Source organism: Protomyctophum bolini (assembly GCF_963924005.1).
Source record: "Protomyctophum bolini genome assembly, chromosome: 2".
Taxonomy (NCBI): Eukaryota; Metazoa; Chordata; class Actinopteri; order Myctophiformes; family Myctophidae; genus Protomyctophum; species Protomyctophum bolini.
Genome location: NC_137863.1, coordinates 25,586,576 through 25,611,110, shown reverse-complemented (window position 1 = coordinate 25,611,110; position 24,535 = coordinate 25,586,576). Strand labels below are relative to the sequence as shown.

The 24,535-nt window shown below is 42.6% G+C and overlaps 1 protein-coding gene across 4 annotated transcripts in view; it reads right to left on the bottom strand.

Annotated features, from left to right (window-relative positions):
* The window catches only part of nisch (nischarin), a 37,335-nt gene that overhangs the window by 8,227 nt on the left and 4,573 nt on the right, over positions 1-24,535 (bottom strand). For all 4 annotated transcript variants that reach the window (XR_013964689.1, XR_013964690.1, XR_013964691.1 and 1 more), the window contains exons 4-21: positions 23,027-23,075; positions 22,052-22,215; positions 21,814-21,909; positions 21,496-21,591; positions 18,842-18,994; positions 17,991-18,059; positions 16,376-16,561; positions 15,752-15,880; positions 14,928-15,041; positions 10,940-11,099; positions 9,482-9,544; positions 5,694-5,788; positions 5,366-5,424; positions 4,348-4,563; positions 3,593-3,819; positions 2,195-2,415; positions 1,178-1,551; positions 527-696 (exon numbers count right to left, since the gene is read on the bottom strand). Coding sequence is in view for 1 of the 4 variants with exons in the window: in XM_080773543.1 (XP_080629669.1) it covers positions 527-696; positions 1,178-1,551; positions 2,195-2,415; positions 3,593-3,819; positions 4,348-4,563; positions 5,366-5,424; positions 5,694-5,788; positions 9,482-9,544; positions 10,940-11,099; positions 14,928-15,041; positions 15,752-15,880; positions 16,376-16,561; positions 17,991-18,059; positions 18,842-18,994; positions 21,496-21,591; positions 21,814-21,909; positions 22,052-22,215; positions 23,027-23,075 (2,641 nt within the window). In the remaining 3 variants the exon portion in view is untranslated. The remainder of the gene's footprint in view (positions 1-526; positions 697-1,177; positions 1,552-2,194; positions 2,416-3,592; positions 3,820-4,347; positions 4,564-5,365; positions 5,425-5,693; positions 5,789-9,481; positions 9,545-10,939; positions 11,100-14,927; positions 15,042-15,751; positions 15,881-16,375; positions 16,562-17,990; positions 18,060-18,841; positions 18,995-21,495; positions 21,592-21,813; positions 21,910-22,051; positions 22,216-23,026; positions 23,076-24,535) is intronic.

Sequence of the window (24,535 nt, the reverse complement as noted above, 5' to 3'; positions counted from 1 at the left end):
AGGACAAACACTGTCCTATCATCAGAACTACAAGGACAAACACTGTCCTATCATCAGAACTACAAGGACAAACACTGTCCTTAGTGTCCTATAGGATCAGAACTCCAAGGACAAACACTGGCCTAGGATATCTGGTCAGCATCAGAAGTTGTCAATCATCCTACTTGGTCAAACACCTGTTCTAATCTATTAAGACCTGAGTATGATTCTAATTTCACAGTTAAAAAAAAAAAAAGTGAGTAGGCTATATATAAACTTATGTATGTATCAGTGGTGCTCAAAACTTTTCATGTCAAAATCCCCCAAAAATATTACGATATGTACCGGAGACCAGGGGGGGAGCAAAGATTTGAAGGAAAAAAAGTCATGAGCTTCTATATCTGCTATTTTTGAATAGCCAAAGTATAAAATAATGGTTAAAGTGGTTAAAAATAAAAATAAATGACACAGATTCTTTCCCAGTTTGAATGGTTTAACACCTGGTCTAGTTCCTTGAATGTTGAGCGGTTTGTTTCTGTGGGCTTACCTGGTTTCAGAGCAGCACTAGTAGTCCTGGGGAGGACCAGGGTCTTCAACCCAGACAGAGAGTCTCTTCTCTCCCTCAGCTGACCCAGGAACAGCAGTCTGTCCTGGGCTAGAGGAAACACCAGCAGCAGCCTCCACTGGCCCAGCAACACTTCCAGCACATGGTCCAACCTGCACACAACATAATTTACATATAGGCCACAACACAACTAAATAGAGACCTGTGTATACTGCGTATCAGAAACCAGTGGTAGTGGTAAGCATTTTGTTTACCGGCTCCGTTTCCACAGATAAGATAGAAAGCCCATTCATTCATCCCATAGACATTTCCGAAAATATGTATTTTAAGCATGAAACCAAAGCTGACAAGGCTCTGGCAAAAAAAATAAGTGTTTTGTGGTTTTCAAATATTGCGGTTTTCAATATCGTACATTGTGGTCCTGGTCCCCAAGCACAGTGGTTCTCAACCTTTTCAGGTCGTGACCCCCCAAAATAATCATATTTGACCCCATATTTGTAGGAGTTGAGGCATTATATTAGCTTGACTTGGTTCCATAGATACCAAATCAAGCTTGGTATCACCCCAAAAAAAATCATGTGGGGACTCGGGGGAACCACTGCCTGAATGGTAAAAGGTGGTTTAAATAAATACCTGTGCTGGCCTGCAGGGGGTGCTGAAGGACGTGTGGGGTACAGGGCCACGGAACCAAGGGGAACACGCAGCAGCCTGCAGCAGGACGAGTCCAGCACCTCCGCCTCGCTCCTCTTCCTCTCCGCCAGCCACCTGAAGTTCACCTTCATCACCAGCAGGTGGCGCTGTGTGAGGAAGAGCAGCACGGGGGCGCCCGCCGTGGTCTCCCCGCCGGCCACCTGGGCGAGGAGGTCCGACAGGTGGGGGGAGGGCTCCGAGGAGGAGAGGAGGAAGGCTGGGTATCCACCCTGGGGAGTCTGGTTCTCCTCCACCTCCCATGAGGTGAGGAGTGGGCGGAGGAGAGGAAGGGGTGTCGGGTGGGGCTCTGAGGGGAGCTGAGGGAACAAACGTGGAACATTAATGAATCGATTCTAAAACGTCTTCTATGTACAAACCATTGCTGTCAGGTGGAAACCTTGTACTGTATGACCTTGTAGATCTGCTATTTTTACTACCTATGATGACAAAAACAAACAAACAAACCAAAAAACACGTAGATGTTTGTTTCTGCCCGACAGAAAATAAATACAGTTGTCAAGTTAGTGGGCCCCCAAACACTGGCAAAATCAAACAATCATATATTAAAATTGGCTAGTAATATAAAATGCTCATACTGTGGAAGTTAGTGAATGAGACGAACAGACGGGAGAATGGAGTCTCTGATCTTAACTTCCAGACATGTGCATCAAACACAGGTACAGTCACCACTCACCACCACCTAATCTCCTCCCATTGCCATCCATCCAAACCATTCTGAGGTGAGATACCTCCATCTAGCACCATCATAATACATACATTATAGTCATATTTTAATATACGTGTACAAATAATATAAGCAAGAGGCACCACTATTTTTTTATTCTTCTAATAGACGGTAAAACAAAATTGAATTCCTCAACTCCTACAAGTCTAAGTGCTTGGGTGGGGGCCAGGGGGGGCACAACCCGAAAAACCACTGAGTCAGAGAGCAGCTCTTACGTTGAGCTGTGCAGACAGCAGAGCGGTGGTGTCCGTGATGGACTGCGCGTCAGAGAACAGGAACCACGTGGTGTTGCTGGAGGAGTGACCCAGGACCAGACAGGAGGCGGGGAGGAGGTCCGAGCACGAGGAGGACAGCAGGAGGACATGGGAGTACGGCAGCAGGAGATCTCTCTGGAGGAGACCCACCACCTCCTTCTGACGCTGGACCTGCTCCTCAGCTGAGGGCAGAGAGGGGAAGATGGGACAAGAGGAGTGCAATTCATATCAATTCATATAATATTAGTACGTTCCTTCCTACCTCAAGGAATTAGTCTCCCTACGAGCCTCTACCTCCGCTCTTAAAACACCAACCTCCTCAAAGACCAACCATAGGACAAGAGGCGACCGGGCCTTCTGCTCCATCGACCCCCGAACTGTGGAACACCCTGCCCGCCCCCCTTGGGAGCACCACAGTTGGTTGACTCTTTTAAGAGTGGACTATAGACTTTCCTTTTTAACAAAGCATTTGTATACCATTTGTATACCACTAAAAACGCCGGGACAACACTCCACACGTCCCAAACTCTTCTCCCTTCTGGCTCCAAAACTGTGGAATGCACTTCCCATTGCAGTCAGAACTGCAGCATCACTCCCAATCTTCCGCCGTAGTCTGAAAACCCACCTTTTCAGACTCCATCATGGCCCATAGCACTTACCCCACCCCCTTAGATAGCAATTCTGTAGACTTAGATAGCATTTGATACAGTCTTCTAGCATGTTATGTAGACAGCATAAGTGCATTGTATGTGCTATTGTCATAGCACGTCATAGTACATATGTATAGCATAGTAGTATAGATGTATAGCTTATATGTATAGTTTCATTATAGATATTCCACTGTTACTTTCTTAGCTTACGCATGTTTCATGATAAATGTTTTTATGTGATGTATACCCATGCTTTTTTGTTCTTGCTTAATGTAAGTCGCTCTGGATTAAGAGCGTCTGCTAAATGCCTAAATTGTAAATTGTAAATTGTATATGCCCTTATATTTTCAATGTTTTGTTGTTCCCGTTTCTTAGATGCTTTTAATGGTGTGATGTTTCTTCAGTTTTTATTTTATGCACTTGCTCATTGTAGCACTTTGAGATTCGCACGAATGTAAAGTGTGTTATAAATAAAATCCATTATTATTATTACGTTAATATGAATACAAATTGCTTAATGAGAAAACAACAGATCTACTGTATATGCTCACAACACATCGCGACAAGCTTGTAGATCTATAAGCTTATAGATCTGTAGATTTGGGGTTCTAGTATAGAGCCCTAGGGAATCCCGTTCATCTAAGTTTATAGATATTAAATAGTATCTTTGCATAAAAGTAGGAGGGGAGAGGCTGGTCAAAATGTGTACCTGTGTCGTGTTTGGTTGAAGTGAGGTCAGTTGACACGTAGAAGAGTCCCAGCAGGCTGTCTGTCAACACAAGACACGCCTCCATCTGTTGTAGAGTTTTCTCCACCCGAACACAGTGACACCACACCACCCTGCTCACCTCCACCCCCTGCTGCTGGGGTGCACTGCTGGCCGGGACCTCCACCTTGGAGTCGTCTAGTCCCATCTCAAAGTAGCCTGGACCTGACCTAGGATCACAATGAGAAGACAGGATGACTCTAAGAGCACAATGAGAAGACAGGCTAACTGATAGTACAGCCAATCACTATTATACAGTATTTCTTGCCTAAAATGTGTGTGTCTCACTGTCATCACACTACGTGTCTCACTGTCATCACACTACGTGTCTCACTGTCATCACACTACGTGTCTCACAACACATTCTAATCGGTGATCTAGTGTCTGTGACTCGCCGACAGCCTCACAACTAAATGTAATCAAGGATGTGAATATGGTACGTGCATCTCAGTGGAAATGCACATGTCATTCGACACAAGGCAGAGTTGGGTGTACAGGCCGTCATTCAGCGGCTGTGTGACAATATTGGTTGTAGTTGAAAAACATTTAATGAATACTGTACATTTGAGTATGCTAGGGTTGAAGATGTTAATACAAATGTAATAGTTATTAAATAATGTCTAATTAAATCCACATTTTCAAGTGAGCTTTGAGATATTCATTTACATAAAGGACCTGCAGGGTATTGTAGTGATTACCTGTTACTGGGGGTGAGTACCTCCGTCTCCTCACCTCCAGACTCACTCCTCATCTCCTCTACCTCCTTCCTCCTCTGCTTGTCTTCCTTCTCCTGGAGGGTGGAGCCCAGGCGCTGGGAGAGCTGGGAAATAAAGTATTTGTTGGAAGAGGAGAGGGAGAGGAGGTGGGAGAGGAGGACCGGGCAGGAGTTCACGATGGAATCTTCCACTGGTTCACTATGACAACAAGAGAGAGGAGAGAAGAGTAGAACGCTGAACACTGTAAGCTATTTTAATAGCTTACAGTGTTCTACTTCCTTACAACATTTGTCTTATGAAATATAGATATGATGAACAGAGACATCTTAGTTGCACTTTTTCATTAGACTTAACCATATTTTTCAAAGCCTTGGGAATAACAATATATTCATAGTTAAAAGTAGATTTTGGAAGCTAATTGGGCAGAGCATCAAGGCAGAAGGTGGAGGTCTTAAGACGTCACACAGTGGGGGTATCCGGGTTGTGCCTACAGTACCACCATGGAGACAATGGGGTTGAATCCTCCACGGCAGAGCTTCTCAAACATTCCGATCGAGACCCAAAATAAATGTAGTGTCTCAGTGCAGTGACACCTAGAAGGTGGTCGGGGCGCTTGACTGTTCAACAGGGAGCAGAACTGGAAGCAAGGAATCGCTAGACATGTCTACACCAGAGTTTCAAAACTGTTCATTTCAAATGACTGCTGGTTTGATATGAATTAGGCCAGGGACCCCCTTTTGACATATCGTTTAGAGACGTTTACCTCCTGGACCCTATAAAAAGACACTAGAAATATGAAATCCTCAGTGTTAGAGGGCATACTATACTATACCCTCTAACACCGACTAAAGGGTCTGCGTGTGCCATCATCATCATACCCGGAAGTTGTGCGGGAACGCCTACTACTACCGAGTGGCAAAGAATTCTGGCCTTGACAGCCCATACATTCAAACAGAAAAGTCCTACAGTATCTGATTGCATTAAACATGCACATGCATACCTGGTATGTATGTGTTGGTGAGTAGAAGTGTGACAGCTAGACAGACAGACAGCAGGTTTCTGGTTCAGAAGATCAGAATTATGACAAGAAATTACTTTCATACAAAGAATCAACATGTTAATGATAATGTAGAGATAGGTGTCATTCCCGGAAAATCAACATGTCAATGATAGTATACAGTGGTCATCATTGTAATATAAACAACAGGTTGACAAATGTGTACAACTATTTATATTACAATAATGACCACACCTAACTGTACTTAACTGTACTTTCTACTTATCACGCAGCTTATCCAAATCAATACTTCAGTTGTGTGTGTGTTTACCGGTGTTGTGTGTTGTGTGTTGGTGGTTGGTGGTGGGGGGGGAGGGGTCTGGATGGTCGGGGGGGAAAACAATTCTTCTTGTCCCATGTTTACTTCTGAAAATGGCACAAACAACAACAGCACAGAAAATCTAGTTAAGGTCGCTCATGCATGGGAACAATGCTGCTTACTTATATTAATAATACACTTATAATGTGTCAATTACATTTGTTTTCTTTTTTCACAACTCCCATTTGAAGTTCACCAACATTTTGGAATCATACTTAAAAAATTTTTTTAGCAGTTTGATGCATATGGGGAGATATTGGAATAAAAATAAACAAACCTACATGTTTATTGTTCACAGACCTGATGTCTGAACAGAGCCAACAGTCACAGACACATTTTTATGGGTCACAAATAAATCTCTGTCACTCTTTTTCCATATTTGCTTTTTAAGAAGTAGTGAAAATAGCAGAATTACAAGCTCACAATCTGCTATATTCACTAACTTGGGTCTTGGCGAGACATAACATTTCTCTTTTGGGTTTTGGACTAAAACCTTTGTGAACCAGTGGTCTAACTCAGGGGTGCTCAATGTTTTAGGCTGGGGACCCCCGGAAATGCTTTGGCCATGTCTCGCGACGCCTGCCCCGCCCCCACTCCCAATACAAACTGCAAAAATAACCTTAATAATAGAGAAAATATATCATAAATGAATACTGAAATCAGATATGAATACTGAAACCAGATATAATCATTAAGGAAAGTTTATGCATGCACTATGTGTACTATGTAAACTCTTCATGTCCATTTTCCAGCCATTCAGTTGCAAATAAAAAGATTTTGAAAATAATTTGGTGACCCCCCAAAATAATTTGGCGACCCCCCCCCCCCCCCCCCCCCCCGAGGCGTCGCGACCCACGGGTTGAGAACCCATTAAAACTGCTAGATGGCAGATCTACAAGCTCATAGTGTGGCACTTTGAATATATGTATTTTTAAAGCAAAAAATGTAAGCTCAAATCTTTGCTTCTGGGGGCCCCTGTCAATTTCAATTCAATTCAATTCAAAGGGCTATATTGGCATGAGAAAACATACGTTTACATTGCCAAAGCAGAAAGAACAATACAACAATACAGCAATACAATCAAAACAAAAATTATGTACTTTGAAGGTCAGAATCTTCAATAGATCAACTTCTGTGTACCAAGATAACTCGATGCAGGTATAGTGCACACATTGTTTTGATGACGGTTCACGGTCAAATACATATCATTTTGGGGGTCCATGACATTAAACAATTTTCAGTACCACTAATATAGCAACATACGTTTTTCAGAAAACAGTTTCAGAAGCTGATTTAGAAGAGTAAGAAGACATTTGTAGACTTGACCTCATGCAGGTGTTAATGGGTTAAGGGCACCTTGTTCAGATTGTAAGCGGTGACACCGGGCCGGCCTGACCCACTGACTAAACAACGTCAACATTACTGTAGGGCCCTGTGACTTGTTCTACCGACCCTCCCTCCATGATAAGAACATTGATTTTCCCAATCAATTGATCAAGATGTACAAGCTTGCAGCGTGGCACAAAGTGACGCACTGGGGGCTTGTATATCTGCTATTTTTCAATAGTCAACCAACGCAAAAATCTGCTTTCCAGTTTTATTGTGTTAATGTAATAGGCAGCAGCAACACAACCATAACATTATTAACTTTTTTAAATAGTGACACATGTGTACACTTTTAGTTATTTTTTAACCACTTTCAACCTGACATCCCTATTACGGGCCTATTATAGATATCTTTATATATTATCTTTATAGTATAAAATAGAGCTTAACCACATGAACCCTTACATCCCTATGCTGGGCATGCCATAGTAGGCTAACATTCAGCAACAATAGCAAATCTACAAGCTCAACGCAAACTGCTATTCTCTGTGAAGGCATTTGCTACGGAGGGACAAAAGGACCCTTGGGGGATCCCAGTCAACACATTACAGTACATGGGTTTAACTGGTTAAGTGGTAAATATATATATTTTTAAATATATTTTTTATCCCACGATTTTGTAACCCATTTTTCACCCCTGTGTCAATCATCTAATGTGATCCTGGGCTCTACACACCCTCCGCCAACCTGGGGAGAGCAACGGACTTAACTCATGCTTTCTTCATGCTTGAGTGTCCAAGTTGCTCCTTTACACCTGACAGGGGGGAGTTTCCCTGGTTGGACGTAGCGTGTGGAAGGAACACGTTATTCCAACCAGTTCCTTTCCCCTCCATCAGGCGCCCCGGCTGGCCAGGGGGAGGCAGTTTAGAGACCAGGATTACTGCATGTTTTTGTGAGGGTACCTACCCTAGGGGACACGGGGAGAACATGCAAACTCCACACAGAAAGGCCCTTTCGTCAACCCCGCCTTCGGGTATGGGCACTGATGACGCGGAGGAGGAAACACGCCGCCAGCACCCACAGCGCCCCGAGTGGGAATCGAACCCAGGACCTTCTAGCTGTGAGGCGACAGCACTACCAACTGTGCCACCGTGCCCCGTAAGTGGTAAATATTTTGACACATTTTAATATTGTGTGCTACTTACTTTTGTAATAATGTAATGAATCTAAATATACTAGTTTAGAAAAAGAGGAGGTCATGTGTTTTGGGCCTACCCTCAGTACTTCCAAAACACAAGGATGAACCCTGGCTCATGCACAAACGAGCATGGACAGAGTATGGCTTGTGCCAAGTGTGCACATGCTCAGGGGCCCTGAGACAACGAGGAGCGTGTCTGGGTGAGAGCGTGCATGTGAACCCCACATGAAGGCACAGACATGCTTCGTTCAAGGGTTAGACAGACACTGGGACGTGTTTTAAATACTAAAGTTTGAGTAAGAGTTCAGTGTTGAAGAGTAATGAAGGTATATTGGATATACAAGACACAAGGATTATACTGTGAGAGCTTTGTTTGAGTGAATAAGGAGATTGGATACAGTTTTGCTGCTTTCTTTTTGCATTCTTCAATCATGATGTAAAACCTCATGTAGGCCTACATACAGTACTGTGTGGATGGATGCCATGTGTTAATATGTAGATACCTCATGTACAGTAGGCCTACATACAGTACTGTGTGGATGGATGCCATGTGTTAATATGTAGATACCTCATGTACAGTAGGCCTACATACAGTACTGTGTGGATGGATGCCATGTGTTAATATGTAGATACCTCATGTACAGTAGGCCAACATACAGTACTGTGTGGATGGATGGCATGTGTTAATATGTAGATACCTCATGTACAGTAGGCCTACATACAGTAGTGTGGATGGATGCCATGTGTTAATATGTAGATACCTCATGTACAGTAGGCCTACATACAGTACTGTGTGGATGGATGCCATGTGTTAATATGTAGATACCTCATGTACAGTAGGCCTACATACAGTACTGTGTGGATGGATGCCATGTGTTAATATGTAGATACCTCATGTACAGTAGGCCTACATACAGTACTGTGTGGATGGATGCCATGTGTTAATATGTAGATACCTCATGTACAGTAGGCCTACATACAGTACTGTGTGGATGGATGCCATGTGTTAATATGTAGATACCTCATGTACAGTAGGCCTACATACAGTACTGTGTGGATGGATGCCATGTGTTAATATGTAGATACCTCATGTACAGTAGGCCTACATACAGTACTGTGTGGATGGATGCCATGTGTTAATATGTAGATACCTCATGTACAGTAGGCCTACATACAGTACTGTGTGGATGGATGCCATGTGTTAATATGTAGATACCTTTGTGTTTTGTTTTCTTGATTCTTTCTTTTTCCCCTTCTTCTTTTTGTTTTCTTTCTCTTTCTGGGAACAACAAATAACAATGAATCTCGCACCGAAATTAATTTCACCCACTGTTTTAAACCTGCGATGTGACAATATTACAATGAAGATGATTCTGAATTTGATGCAATACAAAAACATTCTCTATGAATTCAAGGCTCCACAGGATGAGTAATTGAAGTATCCCTTTAAATGTAAATTCCAGTCGGACAGTTTGAAAGTAATAACCTCCGAGGACAAATAGCTGGTCTCTTTAAAGGTGCAAACAGACTGTGCCATTCTGCTTGTTCATTACATGTCAAACTGCATGATTGGAAACATCTTAATTATACACCTTGTCAAACTGTACGTACAAGTTGAATGAAGTCTACTGTCATGAGTGGTACAAGAATAAAGTTCGATTTCTACACGTGACTTTGCAGAACGCTCCAACAAGCACAATAGTTCGTGTTCGGTGGCACACCCACAATTCATGTTATTGCCATCTTCAGCTGTGTTTACATGTCAAAATGGCAACTAAGAAAAGGGTCCCTTCTCCAAAGGGAGTAACATCTCTTTTTATCAAGATCTTTTTTAACCAAACTGTCTACAACATGTTTTCATTAAAGGAAGCCATTTCTGTTACAAATCATACCATTTTTAACATTCCAATCCAATGATCAATTTCTGACTCCATCAAATCCTACAACTCCATAGATCAGCACATAGATTGCCATCCTTTTGCCTATCAAATCATACTCAACAGCCTAAGTTGGCAAAGCATCATTTAGGCTCAACACTTTTTGCTCACAATGTTGTGGACAGTTGGCAGAATTGTAGTCTGCGGTCACCATTTTGACGTTCGATTCTACAAATGTCTTCCAAATCATGACAGTTTTCTGAAAAAGCTGTTTCTATGTCAGTCATTCTTCGATTTTTCAAAAATAGCCAAAAGGGGTTCCCACCCAAAATGGGTTAAGACATTGCTATAAACAGGTGAGGTGACATATAAATCATCTTCAACATTTTAAAACCAACATATAACACATTAACAACCAACATTTCTGGTTTTTCTGTAACCTACCCTACCATCTATCTACCCCAACTCCAAAACACCATTACCATACCTCTCCTAAACCACCACATGCACCACCCAAAAACAATGAGGCAAAAAGTCACTACAACAACAAGCAGTTCAAAGGTTATGCCAAAATATAGGAACTATCAAATATGGACTCTTCATCACCCTACCGCCAAAACACCTTTACCCTACCAAACCTTCCAAACATTCTACCCTACGTATGAAACACTCGTCCTACAATCCTGACTCTGAAATAGCCTTATATGTCCTACCATTCTACCTACAGTATGACACATCCCGCCCTCCCACCGAAACACCCTCCCCTCCGATCCACAGCCTGTTACATGCATGATTACCTTGACTGGCGGCTGGCTGGGCCACACAGGGGGGAGGAGGAGGAGGGAGGGAGCAGGGGGAGGAGGTGACAGCAGGAGGAGAAGGAACGACAGCAGAGGAAGAGCAGGAAGGGGAGAGGTGAGGAGGTGCAGCAGCAGACAGCCTGGTCTCCTCACTGATCTAATGAAGACAGGAGAGAAGGGCAGAGACAGATAAAGAGAGGGTTTTCATATTGTGTGTCCCCCATGGGCCTGTAATAGAACATTGGGAGTCACTAGATGACCATTATTTATTTAGCTTTAAATGTAAATGTTCACAATTTCATCTTTAAACTGGCTTCCCGCTATCATCTGAAACTGCGGTCCAGTTAATCCATTGATCAGTTGGCTTGGTGTTAATCCATTGATCAGTTGGTTTGGTGTTAATCCATTGATCAGTTGGTTTGGTGTTATGCTGCGTTAACAAAAGCTACAAAAGAACTTCAGCTGCCTTCAACATTTTTCAGGGTTCCAATGACGCAATGAAGCGTCAATCAACCATGTTTTGGTTTCACCATGTTACATGATCCTTGTCTCTGCAGACAAGTACTGCTTGTAATATGTGTTTTTGAAAAGGAATCCATTCTGGCTGACTACACGATTCAACCCATAATGTTCTTCTGTTTGTTACAGTGGAATTATTAAGAAGAATGATTTTTCTTTGTGACCATGATAAGTTGATACCCAATGTACCCATGATTGGTATTGGTATTGGATAGTGTTTATGAGCAACACAGAGATTATTATTATTTCCATTTAAGGATGGGGGTGCCAACCCTAAAAGTTTGAGAACCAGAGTGATGGGGAGGAAATCCAGGTTAGTCAGGTGCTGAAAACACAATGAACTTAATAAAAAAATAAAAACAGCTGTAGGGCTCTCATTTGAAAAGGATTTTCAAAGTGTGATGTTTCAATTAGGGCTGCAACTATCAATTATTTACCCTTTTATACTTTTATGACACTGCATGATGGTGTCATGCAAAAAGCTCACAGGAGCTTGTAGAGAAGTAGAAGAAATGGCCTAAATGATGGTGTCACAGACAGGTGGTGCACAACTCTAACCCTAAATGATGGTGTCACAGACACGTGGTGCACAACTCGCATGCAAGTTTGAATCTGATGGCCTTGCACTCTACGCTATTTTCTAGACAGCTCTCTATTAAATATCTCGACAGACACTCCTTTGTGATCAGATTTTTCTTTATTTAAAAAACGAGCTAACAGTGTACAAAATCAATGTCCAATATGAAAATAAATAACATACAAAAGAAAGTAAAAGATAAAAGAAAAGGAACTAGAAATGTGTGCTCAGTAGAGCACAAAGTTCTGGCAGTAAGTATTCACAACATCTTTCTGTCAAAAAAATCTTTGATGAAGGCACAGGATTATGGGGGCGTAGGGATTTGATAAAAAAATAATAATAATTAGTTTGGGATTTTAATTTGACCTTTTCGGCTAGTTCCATGTGATTGGTTGCCTTTGTTTTTTTTAAAAACACTGTAGCACTTTGAGATTTGCAAAAATGTAAAGTGCATTATAAATAAAATCTATTATAAATGTTTCCCCACACACACACACACACACACACACACACACACACACACACACACACACACACACACACACACACACACACACACACACACACACACACACACACACACACACACACACACACACACACACACACACACACACACACACACACACACACACACACAATGTTCATCCAAGGAGTGGCTGTGACGCTGCATCATTGTTTCAGTCGAACACAATTCGTTTTTCCAGGGTGTGTTAAAACGGATTGACCAGTACCCTGTCTCTCTCTCTCTCTGCATGGGTGTGAGTCAGTAGGCGCTAGAATGTTTTATTTTTTTAACCAAATGGATTCCCAGATTATCTATGCAGAAGAGGTGAAGCAAGGTGGTGGGCACTGGACAGTTTACATAGGGCTCATTTCTATATGGACATAACAATCTTTATAAACTTCATCGATAAGAAAAACTATTTCACAAGAACAATGTTTAAAATAAAAAAGATATATATTTTTTACATGCATTTTAGATTATCAGTTAGGATTCAAGTTGTTGCATAACTGCAGCTAGGTGTGGAGTCGAATTGTAATTGGCTAACAGATTCCATACCCCGGACGGACAGCTTGCGCCCAACTGGCTATATCTCATAGCCTGGAGGGATGATTGTTTTGCAATTATTAATTCCCAAAAATGACAGGAATTGAGGTCACTGGCCTGCTGTCAGTGTGCACAAGAAACAAGACACTGATCCGCCTCGTAGCATGTGCTGATGTGATTAGCTACAGACCGTCACACATTGAGACAAGAGATAGGCAAAAAACCCACTTGCCTGCAGGAGATGATAAAATGACTAAAAGCAAGGTACAAAATAATAATGAATAAAAACCAGACATTGCACCTTACCCGGGATCCAGACTATACCCCTCAGTATCTGATCATTTTAAAACTCATTGACTCCTTCACTCCACGTACACAATACCTAAGCATGTCAGCCACTACACTGGAGAGGAAAAGGAGTGGGTTGGCTTCTAGTGCATGGTCGCTGTAAATCCAGCTAATAACACTTGTTTATTGATCCAGGTCAAGCCCAGGTTTGGACATGAGTGTAACAGACAAAATAGGCACTGTAATCTGACATCAGAGATGTTAAAAGCAACCATCTCCCAGATTACGGGCCACTGGACAACATTCCTAGAACACATGTAAATACGTACCAACAACCTTCATAGAACACAGTGTGCAATCATTTTCAATTAACCTTTTCCTAGGCTAGTGCAATTTTCTAGTGGCCACACTTTGTTCCAATCAAACGCTGGATCCCAGTCCGGAATAACGGCCCTCCATAAAGCATTTATGACCATGCGTCTGCCACGGAACTCCACTATTCTTTACAGCTGATCTTAACTGAAAATAAAAGAAAAAAGGAAGAATGTGGTAAATCAAATTCTGTACATAAATCTTGAAAGGAATATAAGCCCTCGCCTTTAAAAATATACCCCAGTCTATGAAGACCTTTCTCTCTCCAACGAGAGAAACCAAGTAGGATGACCACCAAACAACAGTCTTACATACAACTACACAGTGTCTCCGCCACCCTCCATACAGAGAGCAATTGCTAAACAATGCAGCCAAAGTCACAATAACACTGAGTTTTGTGCAGAGTAGAATACAGAAGATCCTGAAGACAGTAAGGAAAGGATGCTCGTCTAGAATCTCTTCCAGAGCCCACCACAACACCAATGTGTTAGTCAGAAGCCAGGTTTTTTTTTCAGTCTTCCAGTGCACATCTCAGATTTCCCTGGCGAGGTTTCTCACACGCTCTTTTTGCTGAAATCTCAGGAAACAAAATGATGACGAAAGGTTTCAGTGGGGCCTGGTTTGGCTGGAGACTGCGATCTTTGAGTGTGCTCCAATCCAGGTCTCCTGGAAAGTCCTCTTGGAGTGATTTTCTTCAGGAAAGATTTGGCGTCTATGTCCTCCGACTGCTCTGGAAAACCATAAATGTGTAAATTTACCCGGCTGTCCCTGTCCTTGTGTTCAAGTAGTTTGGCATTCAACATCTCAAAGTTGGGGCCAAAGGGTAGTCATAGCGCGTCTAGCCTAGCTTCCATACTAGACACCCATGTAATAACATTGGTTACATTTCTCCTCAGCAGAAGCAGAAACAGCTCTCCATGTTTCCGTCAGTTCGCTCCACGTTTCCAACAGTTCCATCTGTTTTTCCGACAGTTACTTTAAAATGTCTTTTTTGATCCTCAGATAGCCTTTGGAAATGTTCAATACCGGTAATTGTGATATGGGTTGAGCTACAGAGCTAACCGGGGGGAGAAGCCTGTCTGGCCTTAGAGTTAGAATTAGCCTTGAAGCCCAATAACTGATGTGGTGAAACTATAGGGGAAAAGAGATGAGCACAGTGTGAACAGAGGTGTGTTTACCGTTTGTTCGGTGTTGTTCATTCGTTCTCGGGTCTCTCTGGCTCTCTGAATGGCTTTCAACACCTCCACTGTGTCCAACTCCTTCTCTGTGTTGGATGTCCCATCCAGACACACCTGAAACGCGCGCCGCACACACACAAAGCATATCTATAAAATTGCAATACTGGTGGGTGGGCGTCAAGTAAAACTGGATTTGGTTGGCCAAGCTTTGTGCGATGCTTTGCGACATAATTTACTATGAGTAGTAAGTTAGTAACCAAGGCAGTGATGTCATGGAGGCCGTGAAGGCCATGGCCACTGCACTGTAGGGTCCTTTGTTGAGATTCTTATATAATGCTTAAAAATTTATTAATTATTTCCATGAACTTAAAATAATTGTTTTATTACGTAGATGGCCTTTAGCCTGTGCCCTGGCATTTGGCCTGTGTTCCCGAAACAAAACGTGAACGTCAAATGCCACGTGGCCTACCAACCCTGGTAGTAAAACTGAAAAACACATTTAAGCCTGTTAGCTTGTCCATCGTTCTTTTAGGCAATGACACTCCTGTGATGGTATATGAATGTACCTACTGTACCGACAGACAGACAGTACCTCAGCAGCACTACTACTGTACCGACAGACAGACAGTACCTCAGCAGCACTACTACTGTACCGACAGACAGACAGTACCTCAGCAGCACTACTACTGTACCTACTGTACCGACAGACAGACAGTACCTCAGCAGCACGGTCACAGAACTGTACCTACTGTACCGACAGACAGACAGTACCTCAGCAGCACGGTCACAGAACTGTACCTACTGTACCGACAGACAGACAGTACCTCAGCAGCACGGTCACAGAACTGAGCGAGGACCTTGGTCCTGTAGTCTGGGTCGATGCACACTGGATTGTTGTTCAGACTCAGTCGCTCTAAACACGGCAAGGAACCAATGTGTCTGACCTCCTCCAACTAACACACACACACACACACACACACACACACACACACACACACAGCACACAACACACACACACACACACACACACACACACACACACACACACACACACACATTAACATGTACAGTACCTCTTTCATGGCTAACAAGGCTAATTAGCAGTACCGGTACATTTGCCAGTCAGTTGGTTAACTAGACTAGTTAGCACAATATGTATCAGTTGAACAGTTTACTGTAAAAAAAAATATATATATCTTCAATTTCTACTCGTTTATATGATTTTTCACATAATATTGTATATGTTTCAATTAATCGAGTACAAAGGATCTCAATGGAAACAAGCCATAGTGATTTATTGGGTTTAAAATCCTCTTAACAAACATTGTATTGAACTGTTAATTGTACTCTCCTCTGCTTATGTTTGCAAACTGTCAATACAGGATTCAATCAATCAATCAGTTGGTCAATTAGATAATAATAGACTAGTCATCAGTGTATGTATGTACCTGTGTCAGCTGGTTGTAGCTCAGATCTAGGTTAACCAGTGAGTAGAGTTTAGTGAGTCCAGACAGTGTAACCAGCTGGTTACCGGCCAGGTTCAACGTCTTGATGTTCCCCAGTCTTGTGTGAACCGACTCCAGAACACACATTCTGTTATAAGACACGTCTAAATGAATCAGGTTGTACAGGAGCTGAAAAATAGACGCACACACACACACACACACACACACACACACACACACACACACACACACAGTTAAGGCTCACTTCATCCTTCCCAAAAAGGCTCATATCGTCTGTAAAGCACAAACCTTGTATCTCCATATATACTGCAATTAATGTTTAGGAGTAATATAAACATGCTTTTTTGTTTGTTTGTTTTTTGCTAAATAATTCTTCATTTTGTTGAGGAAATGCAGAGCCAGATCACTCATAGCATCTCTGAGGATAGAATTCTGGATGAGCAGGATATGTGCAGCATTTTGTATGAAACGTGCTACGCCTGAAAACTTTGGAAGGCAATCTTAGCCAATCAGTGTAGAATCTGAGAAATCCAACGGACTCGTCTTGATGACATGACTACAGAGATTGTGTGTACCGATTTGCATGAGATTTGGATGAAATCTGTGCGACTAATATAAACAATGTGTTTTGCAGAAATCAGCCTCATGGTGGCGCTATAACCGGCAGATGTGGAGGGATGCAGGGAAAATGTTTTTCCATGGCCTCTAGGGAGTGCGCATACAAAGTTGTACACAGATCGATGCAGTTATAGGTAAAAACAGGAATTGGCCTGTTATAGCGCCACCGTGAGGTTCATTTAGAAAGCATGGCATGTCGTCCTCGGCCTAGTGGAAATGTGCGTGTATAATTTCACGGAAATTGCACAGTGTTTGTGATTTGTTGTGATTTTGTTCGAAACGGACCAATCATGTGAGCTTTGGAAGCCAATCTTAGCCAATCAGGATGGAAGATGGGAAATGGAGATCCGTGTTGATCTCATGACTATGGAGACAGTGTATACTGAATTGTGTGATGTATGGATAAAATGTGTACGAGTAATCTACAGAAATGTGTTTTTCTAAAATCAGCCTCATGGTGGCACTATAACAGGCCGTTATAGTATTTGGGGCAGAGGTTCGTGGTTGGCATTCCAGGGAGTGTGTGTGCACGGTGGTAATGGATGGACGGACACACACACACACACACACACACACACGGAGGGAGTGCAAAACATACTCTCTCCCCATGCCTTCGGCCTGGTGGAGACAATAAAGGAAATGGATCACACACAATGGCAAGAGTCAATTTCAATTCTATTTATTTTCTACATAACAGAGACAGATTTACGGCTATCCAGCCTTCATCAGCCAAAACGTCTGTCTCTGTTATGTAGAAAATAAATAGAATTTAAATTGACTCTTGCAATCCATAACCGTTATTCTCAATTTTATACTTCATCATTTGACAGTGTCAAGTAGTGAAAACTGCCAATCTGTATGCTGACAACACATGGTGATGCGACATGTTGCGAGCTAGACATGCAATGTTTCCACCAGACAGTGCCGATGTTTGTTCTTCATTTGTGAAATAAGACTGTAGATGATTGCAGTCATTTACCTGTAGGTTGTCAACTGAACAGAGCTGGTTGTGGCTCAGGTCCAAAAATTCCACTTTAGGGATGACTTTCTACAAAGAGAACATAAAAGAACATATCCAGCTATAAATAACAGGACTATGTCTGTCTGTCCATCTGCTATAAATAACAGGACTATGTCTGTCTGTCCATCTGCTATAAATAACAGGACTCTGTCTGTCTGTCTGTCTGTCCATCTGCTATAAATAACAGGACTCTGTCTGTCTGTCTGTCCATCTGCTTGTTCTTTGTGTTATCTCAAGTCTAAAGTTTATCTCAAATCTCTTATCTCAAAGATACTTTTTGGGGACTTTCTGTCTTTATTTGTCCAGTATATAGCGGAGACTGGAGAGTGGCGAGAGAGAGAGAGAGAGAGACGGGGAGAGACCTTCGGACCGTTGGGCTCAGAAATCAAACCTGCGACTCGCTGTCAGGCTACAGAACGTATGGGCCAGTTCTTACCCATTCTGGGCAGGAACCCAGATGTTATAGAGTGTGATTCTGTTGACTGGAGTTGTATGTACGCTCGTACAGAGCATGGGCGCCGCCATTACGGTTACGGAGACTATTCTACACAATGCGCCCCTCCCGTCCTCAGGGCGCGTCCCGGCGCACTGTTAGTGTTAACATGTATTGCCCCCCCCCCCCCCCCATGTGCTAGGAACCCCCGTAACAGAGATACATATCCGGTGCACAATTTCAAAGTGCACATGTGGCCAATATAGTCACTTATTTTGGCCTGGTTGCTTAGTAATTTCTCTGGCAAAATCTGACCAACACTGCCCCTAAAAGGCACTGCAGCAGTAACAACAACGATCAATGTGCTCCTCCTCACCACAGAGCCGTCGATCACAGTGATGATGTTGTGGCTCATGTCCACGGTGGTGAGCTGCTCCCACACAGGGATGACGGCGGTGACGGGACACTGGGACTCCACCCCTTCCACCTCCCACTGAGAAAACTCCCCGGATTCTGGGACCAGGATGGACTGTGAATGAGCACGCACGCACGCACACACACGCACACGCACACACACACACACACACACACACACACACACACACACACACACACACACACACACACACACACACACACACACACACACCACTTTTTTAACAATTAACCATGCCCAAGAGGGCACAATATCACTGTGGACAAACCGGATACCTGCTGACTCAGGGGATGCAGTGGATGTGTTGTGTGTCATTTAATTGGTAGGATGGTGGAAGGAGGGAGGGTTGGGAAGGAATGAGAGGATGAAGGGTGGGTAAGGGGAGAAGGGTAGTGGATGCAGAGTTCAATGGAGTTGATTTTGTACTGCTTGAAATGTATAATTGAATGATTGAATTGAAAAAATCTATCAAAATTGAATGAGAAAACAAAACAAAACAATGACTTTGCAAAACTTTCCCATAACCTTTTAACCCCATTTCCAGGCCTATATATATACACACAGGTACATATCATATCATCATATCATATCATCATACTATCATCATCACTACTATACTATAATTCAGTCAATGTCTGAATGTCAGAAACACCGCCATATCTCCTCATTGCCTGCAGCAATCACTCCCACTTTTCACACAGGCATTGACCATATGAATATGGAGGTTTCGATTTGACACATTAATGATTAATAATGAATTTATTAGTGAATTAACCTCGCACCCTCACACACCTCCGCCCCTTAGCGACACCTGCATCACAGGCCACCGTTCTCACCGTTACCCCACTGGCATGCTTCCTCTAGCTACCGCCGCAACACAACAAAGAGTGCCCTATACAATTTGGCACCGCTGACTGTGTGTGTGTGTGTGTGTTGCATCCTTTGTCCGTCTTCTCCTACTAAACTACACCGTTTGCACACATCTCACCATGCACAACAGCAACAGCTAGCCTGTCCACACATCAACCACTACTTTGCATTCATATTCATGTCATATTTACAGTACTACGGCCTTCACAGTGACCGGGATATTTCCAACCCCCTCAAAACTCGCTGATCTGCTCCACACCACCTCAGGCCCCTCCCCCTCTGGCTGCTGTCCTTTGCACGGACAGGCGATTGAGGCTGGCGAACACTCTACCTTAGTAACAGTAGCCTACGCATCGACACAATTACTACATACAACAAACAACATGCCACAAAGAACAGCCTCAAGGACCCTAGCGCATCAGGTTAAGAATGAGATGTTTTTTGTGATTTAGGAATGTGTCGTTCCTGAGCTAAGTCATTGCATCTGTCTGTATGTATTTTGTCATTGTGTTGTTCCGAAGGCACGGGATCTGTTTTCCCCTTCCGTCGAGTGGTGGATTATTGATATGTTATGATTCAACAATTCAATAATGTAGCTGTTGCTACTTCCCTGTCCGGGTGGACTTAAACCCTGTTGTTTTTGCGTGCTAACGGTAGGCGGTTAACAAAACGTCTCCATTTATACAGATAAGCATTCCGTGTGATTGTGCTGTTCAGTGTGTGACGCTGGGTGTTCCCCACACTGAACATAATGTGATTGTGCTGTTCAGTGTGTGACGCTGGGTGTTCCCCACACTGAACATCATTTGCTGTTCATATATTCAGAACGGGTAAGGACTAGTATATATAATTATATATATGATAATATGGTGCCATAATGAGGCTATCAATGCCTCTAGTCTAGACACTCGAGCAAAGGTGTCACGTGGCAAAAATAAGTTAAATAACAGTTGTTTTTGTCGTCCTGTAACACGTATTTCACGTAATGTTTTGGCCTTTGGGACATGATTTTATGAACAAAATCAATAGCCAAAACATTTGAGTAATTCCAAACCTTTTCCAGGCCTGAAAAAAGATCTCTGTGGAGACACTGGAGATAAGAAAGGGAAGTCTGCACACTGTTGTTTATCAAACGGCAGGTCAGACAGACCTGGGGAAGACCTGTTTTGGGTCGAAACATTGTCTATAAAATACGTTGGACTGGGATCTGGTAAACAGTGTGCAGACTTTCCTTTCTTCTCTTCCACTGTTTGACCTCTGTCTGTCTACTCTGTCTGTCTGTGCACATTGGATACACCTAAATCTAACACTCCATTATTCATTGTATTAATAGACCGGGACAGTACAGTACAGTAACTTGGCACATGGACTTTGTATTCACTACAAAAAATACTTTTAACAGCTGCGTTGCTTACCAGCCTGCCATATTTCCTAATTTGGCGTCCAAATTTTGAAAAATAGTAAAATTGTATATACCGTAAGCTCACAACAATGTTGTGATGTGTTGTGTGCCTGCATGTGTTTTTCAGAGTTAGTGTCGAAGTGTCCTTGAGCAAAACGCTGAACCCCTAATTGCGCCTTGCATGGTCTCCTCTGCCATTGGTGTATGAATGTGTGTGTGAGAGGATGAAGGTAATGCAAAATCTACGTAAAGCGCTTTGGATAAAAGCACCATTTACTGTGTGTGTGTGTGTGTGTGTGTGTGTGTGTGTGTGTGTGTGTACCATCATGTTGTCAGTTGAATTATGGATGCTGAGAGTTGCCAGGTTGGACCTCAGAGATGGCAGACCTGAGATCTGTTGCCAACAGCATTCACTGATCTGGAAATACACACGCACACACACAATTAACACACACACACACAGAAATATAACACCACAGCGTGTTCCTGTGAAAATGATGAATATCACTAATGATGGTTTGAAGCCCTAGACACAAAACGTTGTCTATTAACGGACAGACAGACAGACAGACAGACAGACAGACAGACAGACAGACAGACAGACAGACAGACAGACAGACAGACAGACAGACAGACTTACCTCTATGTGTATCAATGATTTGAAGACAGACAGGTCAAAGGGCAGGTTGTTCTCCTGAATGCTGCTGCTCCCAATCGGACCTTTACTTCCTGAGATCTGACAAACACAACGCTAAAGATTAACAACTGATCTGAGATCTGAAACAAACATAACATTAAGTTTATATCCATCCCAACATTTCTTGAGACAGTTTATTGAAAACAGTTTAAAGGTTATTATATTACAATGAATTTTGAACCTTGAGGTATCTGAGGCGACAGGTGAAGTCCAGGATGTGACCCAGGTCTGTCTTGGCGTCTCCCGTGCAGCAGGTTGGTTTGGCCTGACGAAGCTGCTGAGTCACAGAGTACAGCTGGAGGGGCCGCAGCGTAAACACCTCACCTGCTAATATCAACTGATCACCTACACACAGAGACGCAGGCAGGCAGGCAGGCAGGCAGGCAGACAGGCAGACAGGCAGACAGAGGGATAAAAACAAACAAAAAATAATAAAAAAGAGACTATCCATCATACTGCTTTATGAAGAAAGACTATAGGACTTAAGCGGTTAAAGAGATTCAAAATGTAAATATTTTTCCAGATCCCAGTGTGTGTGTGTGTGTGTTTTTATTTTATTTTATATTGTTAATTATCTATGAATGCATTCTACTGTATATGTCTGAAAAGTCTCCTGTGGTGCACAATTTGTGTAATGATCAATGTAATTGTGATGTCCATATATAATTAAAAACAAATCTAGATCTGTGTGATGTTGCAGTACCACTTGCCCTGGCCTTGACTACCTTGCAGGTGTAAGGTCAGACCCAAAGGAACTAGTCGCAACTCCTGGAAACAAAACAGTTTTAAGACCAACGCAACTCCTTGCAAATGCCATTGGGGATAATGGTTGCAAGTAGTTGCATGTCGCAATGAGTTGCAAGGAGTTGCATTGGTGTGGACTGGCCATAATGCAAAGGCTAAAATGTAATGTAGATATGTAGACATATGCCAGGTTCATTTGTAGACCTGGAATCCTATAGTGTGTATAGTTTCAATGTATAAACCATTGATTAATTTTTTATATTATACTGTATAGACTGATTATAGGTTATTCTTTTACCTATGATACTAGATTACTATTTCTATTCATTTGATGTATAACCTCGTGTTTACCTTGCTTACTGTAAGTCGCTCTGGAGCAAATGTCTAAATTGTAAATTGATGACTCACTGACCTCTGTGGAATAACTCCTCTGCCAACGCTGCGGTGACACCGTTTACCTCCTTAAAAGACACACACACACACACACACACACACACACCCTTTATCCAAAGCGCTTTACATAGATTTTGCATTACATTCATCCTCTCACACACATTCATACACCAATGGCTGTTACATTGTTACACTGATCCAAGCCAGAACACATTAAAATAAACAGTCTGAAAATGCACACGGCCCACCTATCTGATCCACTTAACCACCCATCTGACAACTTAACCTAAATTAAGGACTACATTATTTTCGCTCCTATGCCACCAAAATGTGGAACGCCCTACCAACAGTCATTAAGACATGTGAATCCCTTGACTCCTTCAAAACCGCTCTCAAAGGGCACCTACGGATGGCTGCAATTCGAAACTGGCCTCTGTAAAATCTGAATCCCCCCTCCCTTTCCCCTCACTGTATGTATCTTTTCCCTTTTTGCTTCCTTTATGATGAATTCCTGTTCTGTTTTTTAACTACATAGAAGTGTCTATTTGTATGTCTCTAAATGTTTTGATGAATTGAACAATGTGGACCCTGTTGTAAACAAGTGTAATGCTTAATTGGGTCGTCCACTCACAGTTAACAGTCTTTGTATTGAGTTTGTGCTTGAAATGTACTGTAATTCTACAAACTGTTAATAAATATTTCAATCAATCAAAAGCAATCAATCAATCAAACCTCAGCCTGTTGGCTCCCCAAAAAAATTCTGACCACTTGAATGTAGAAGAGTTCGTAGCCAAAACGCATCACACAACCACAAGGGTCACATAGTGTTTGGCGCAGTGCAATAAGGGATTGTGAAGGACAAATATCACCCCAGTAATGGACTGTTTGTACTGATGTAGTAGAGTAGACAAACGCCTGAGGTGTCTCAGTTAAGTTTTTTTCCCTTTTCCTGCAGCTGTCAGAGCTCTGAATAAGGACAAAAAATGCATTCAACTGTAACACCCCTTTGCTCACAGCAGTCCAAACCCCCTGCACATACTGTTCTAGTATGTATGGTACCCTGTTAAATACATGCAGGTCAGCATTTTGTTTTCCTGCTACTTAAATCAACTTCCTCTTTATCACCCAACATAACGACAGTGACACACTGACAGCATCAGTCTATCCAATCAGAGGGCTAGCAATGTGATGTGAAAGTCACTGGTTACCAGTCAGACATTGGAGCATGCAAGATAAAAAATAAGTAACTATTATAACTATTAATAACTATTATTAAATGGTAAATGGTGCATTTATCCAAAGCGCTTTACATAGATTGTGCATTACATTCACCCATTCACACACTGACAGCGGAGGAAACCATGCAAGGCACCAACCTGCACATCGGGAGCAATTAGGGGTTCAGAGACTTGCTCAAGGACACTTCGACACCAACTCTGGGGGAGCCCGGGTTCAAACTTGGAACCTCACGGATTCCCAGCCAGCTGTTCTACTGCCCACTCTACCCCTGAGCCAATGCCGCCCCATT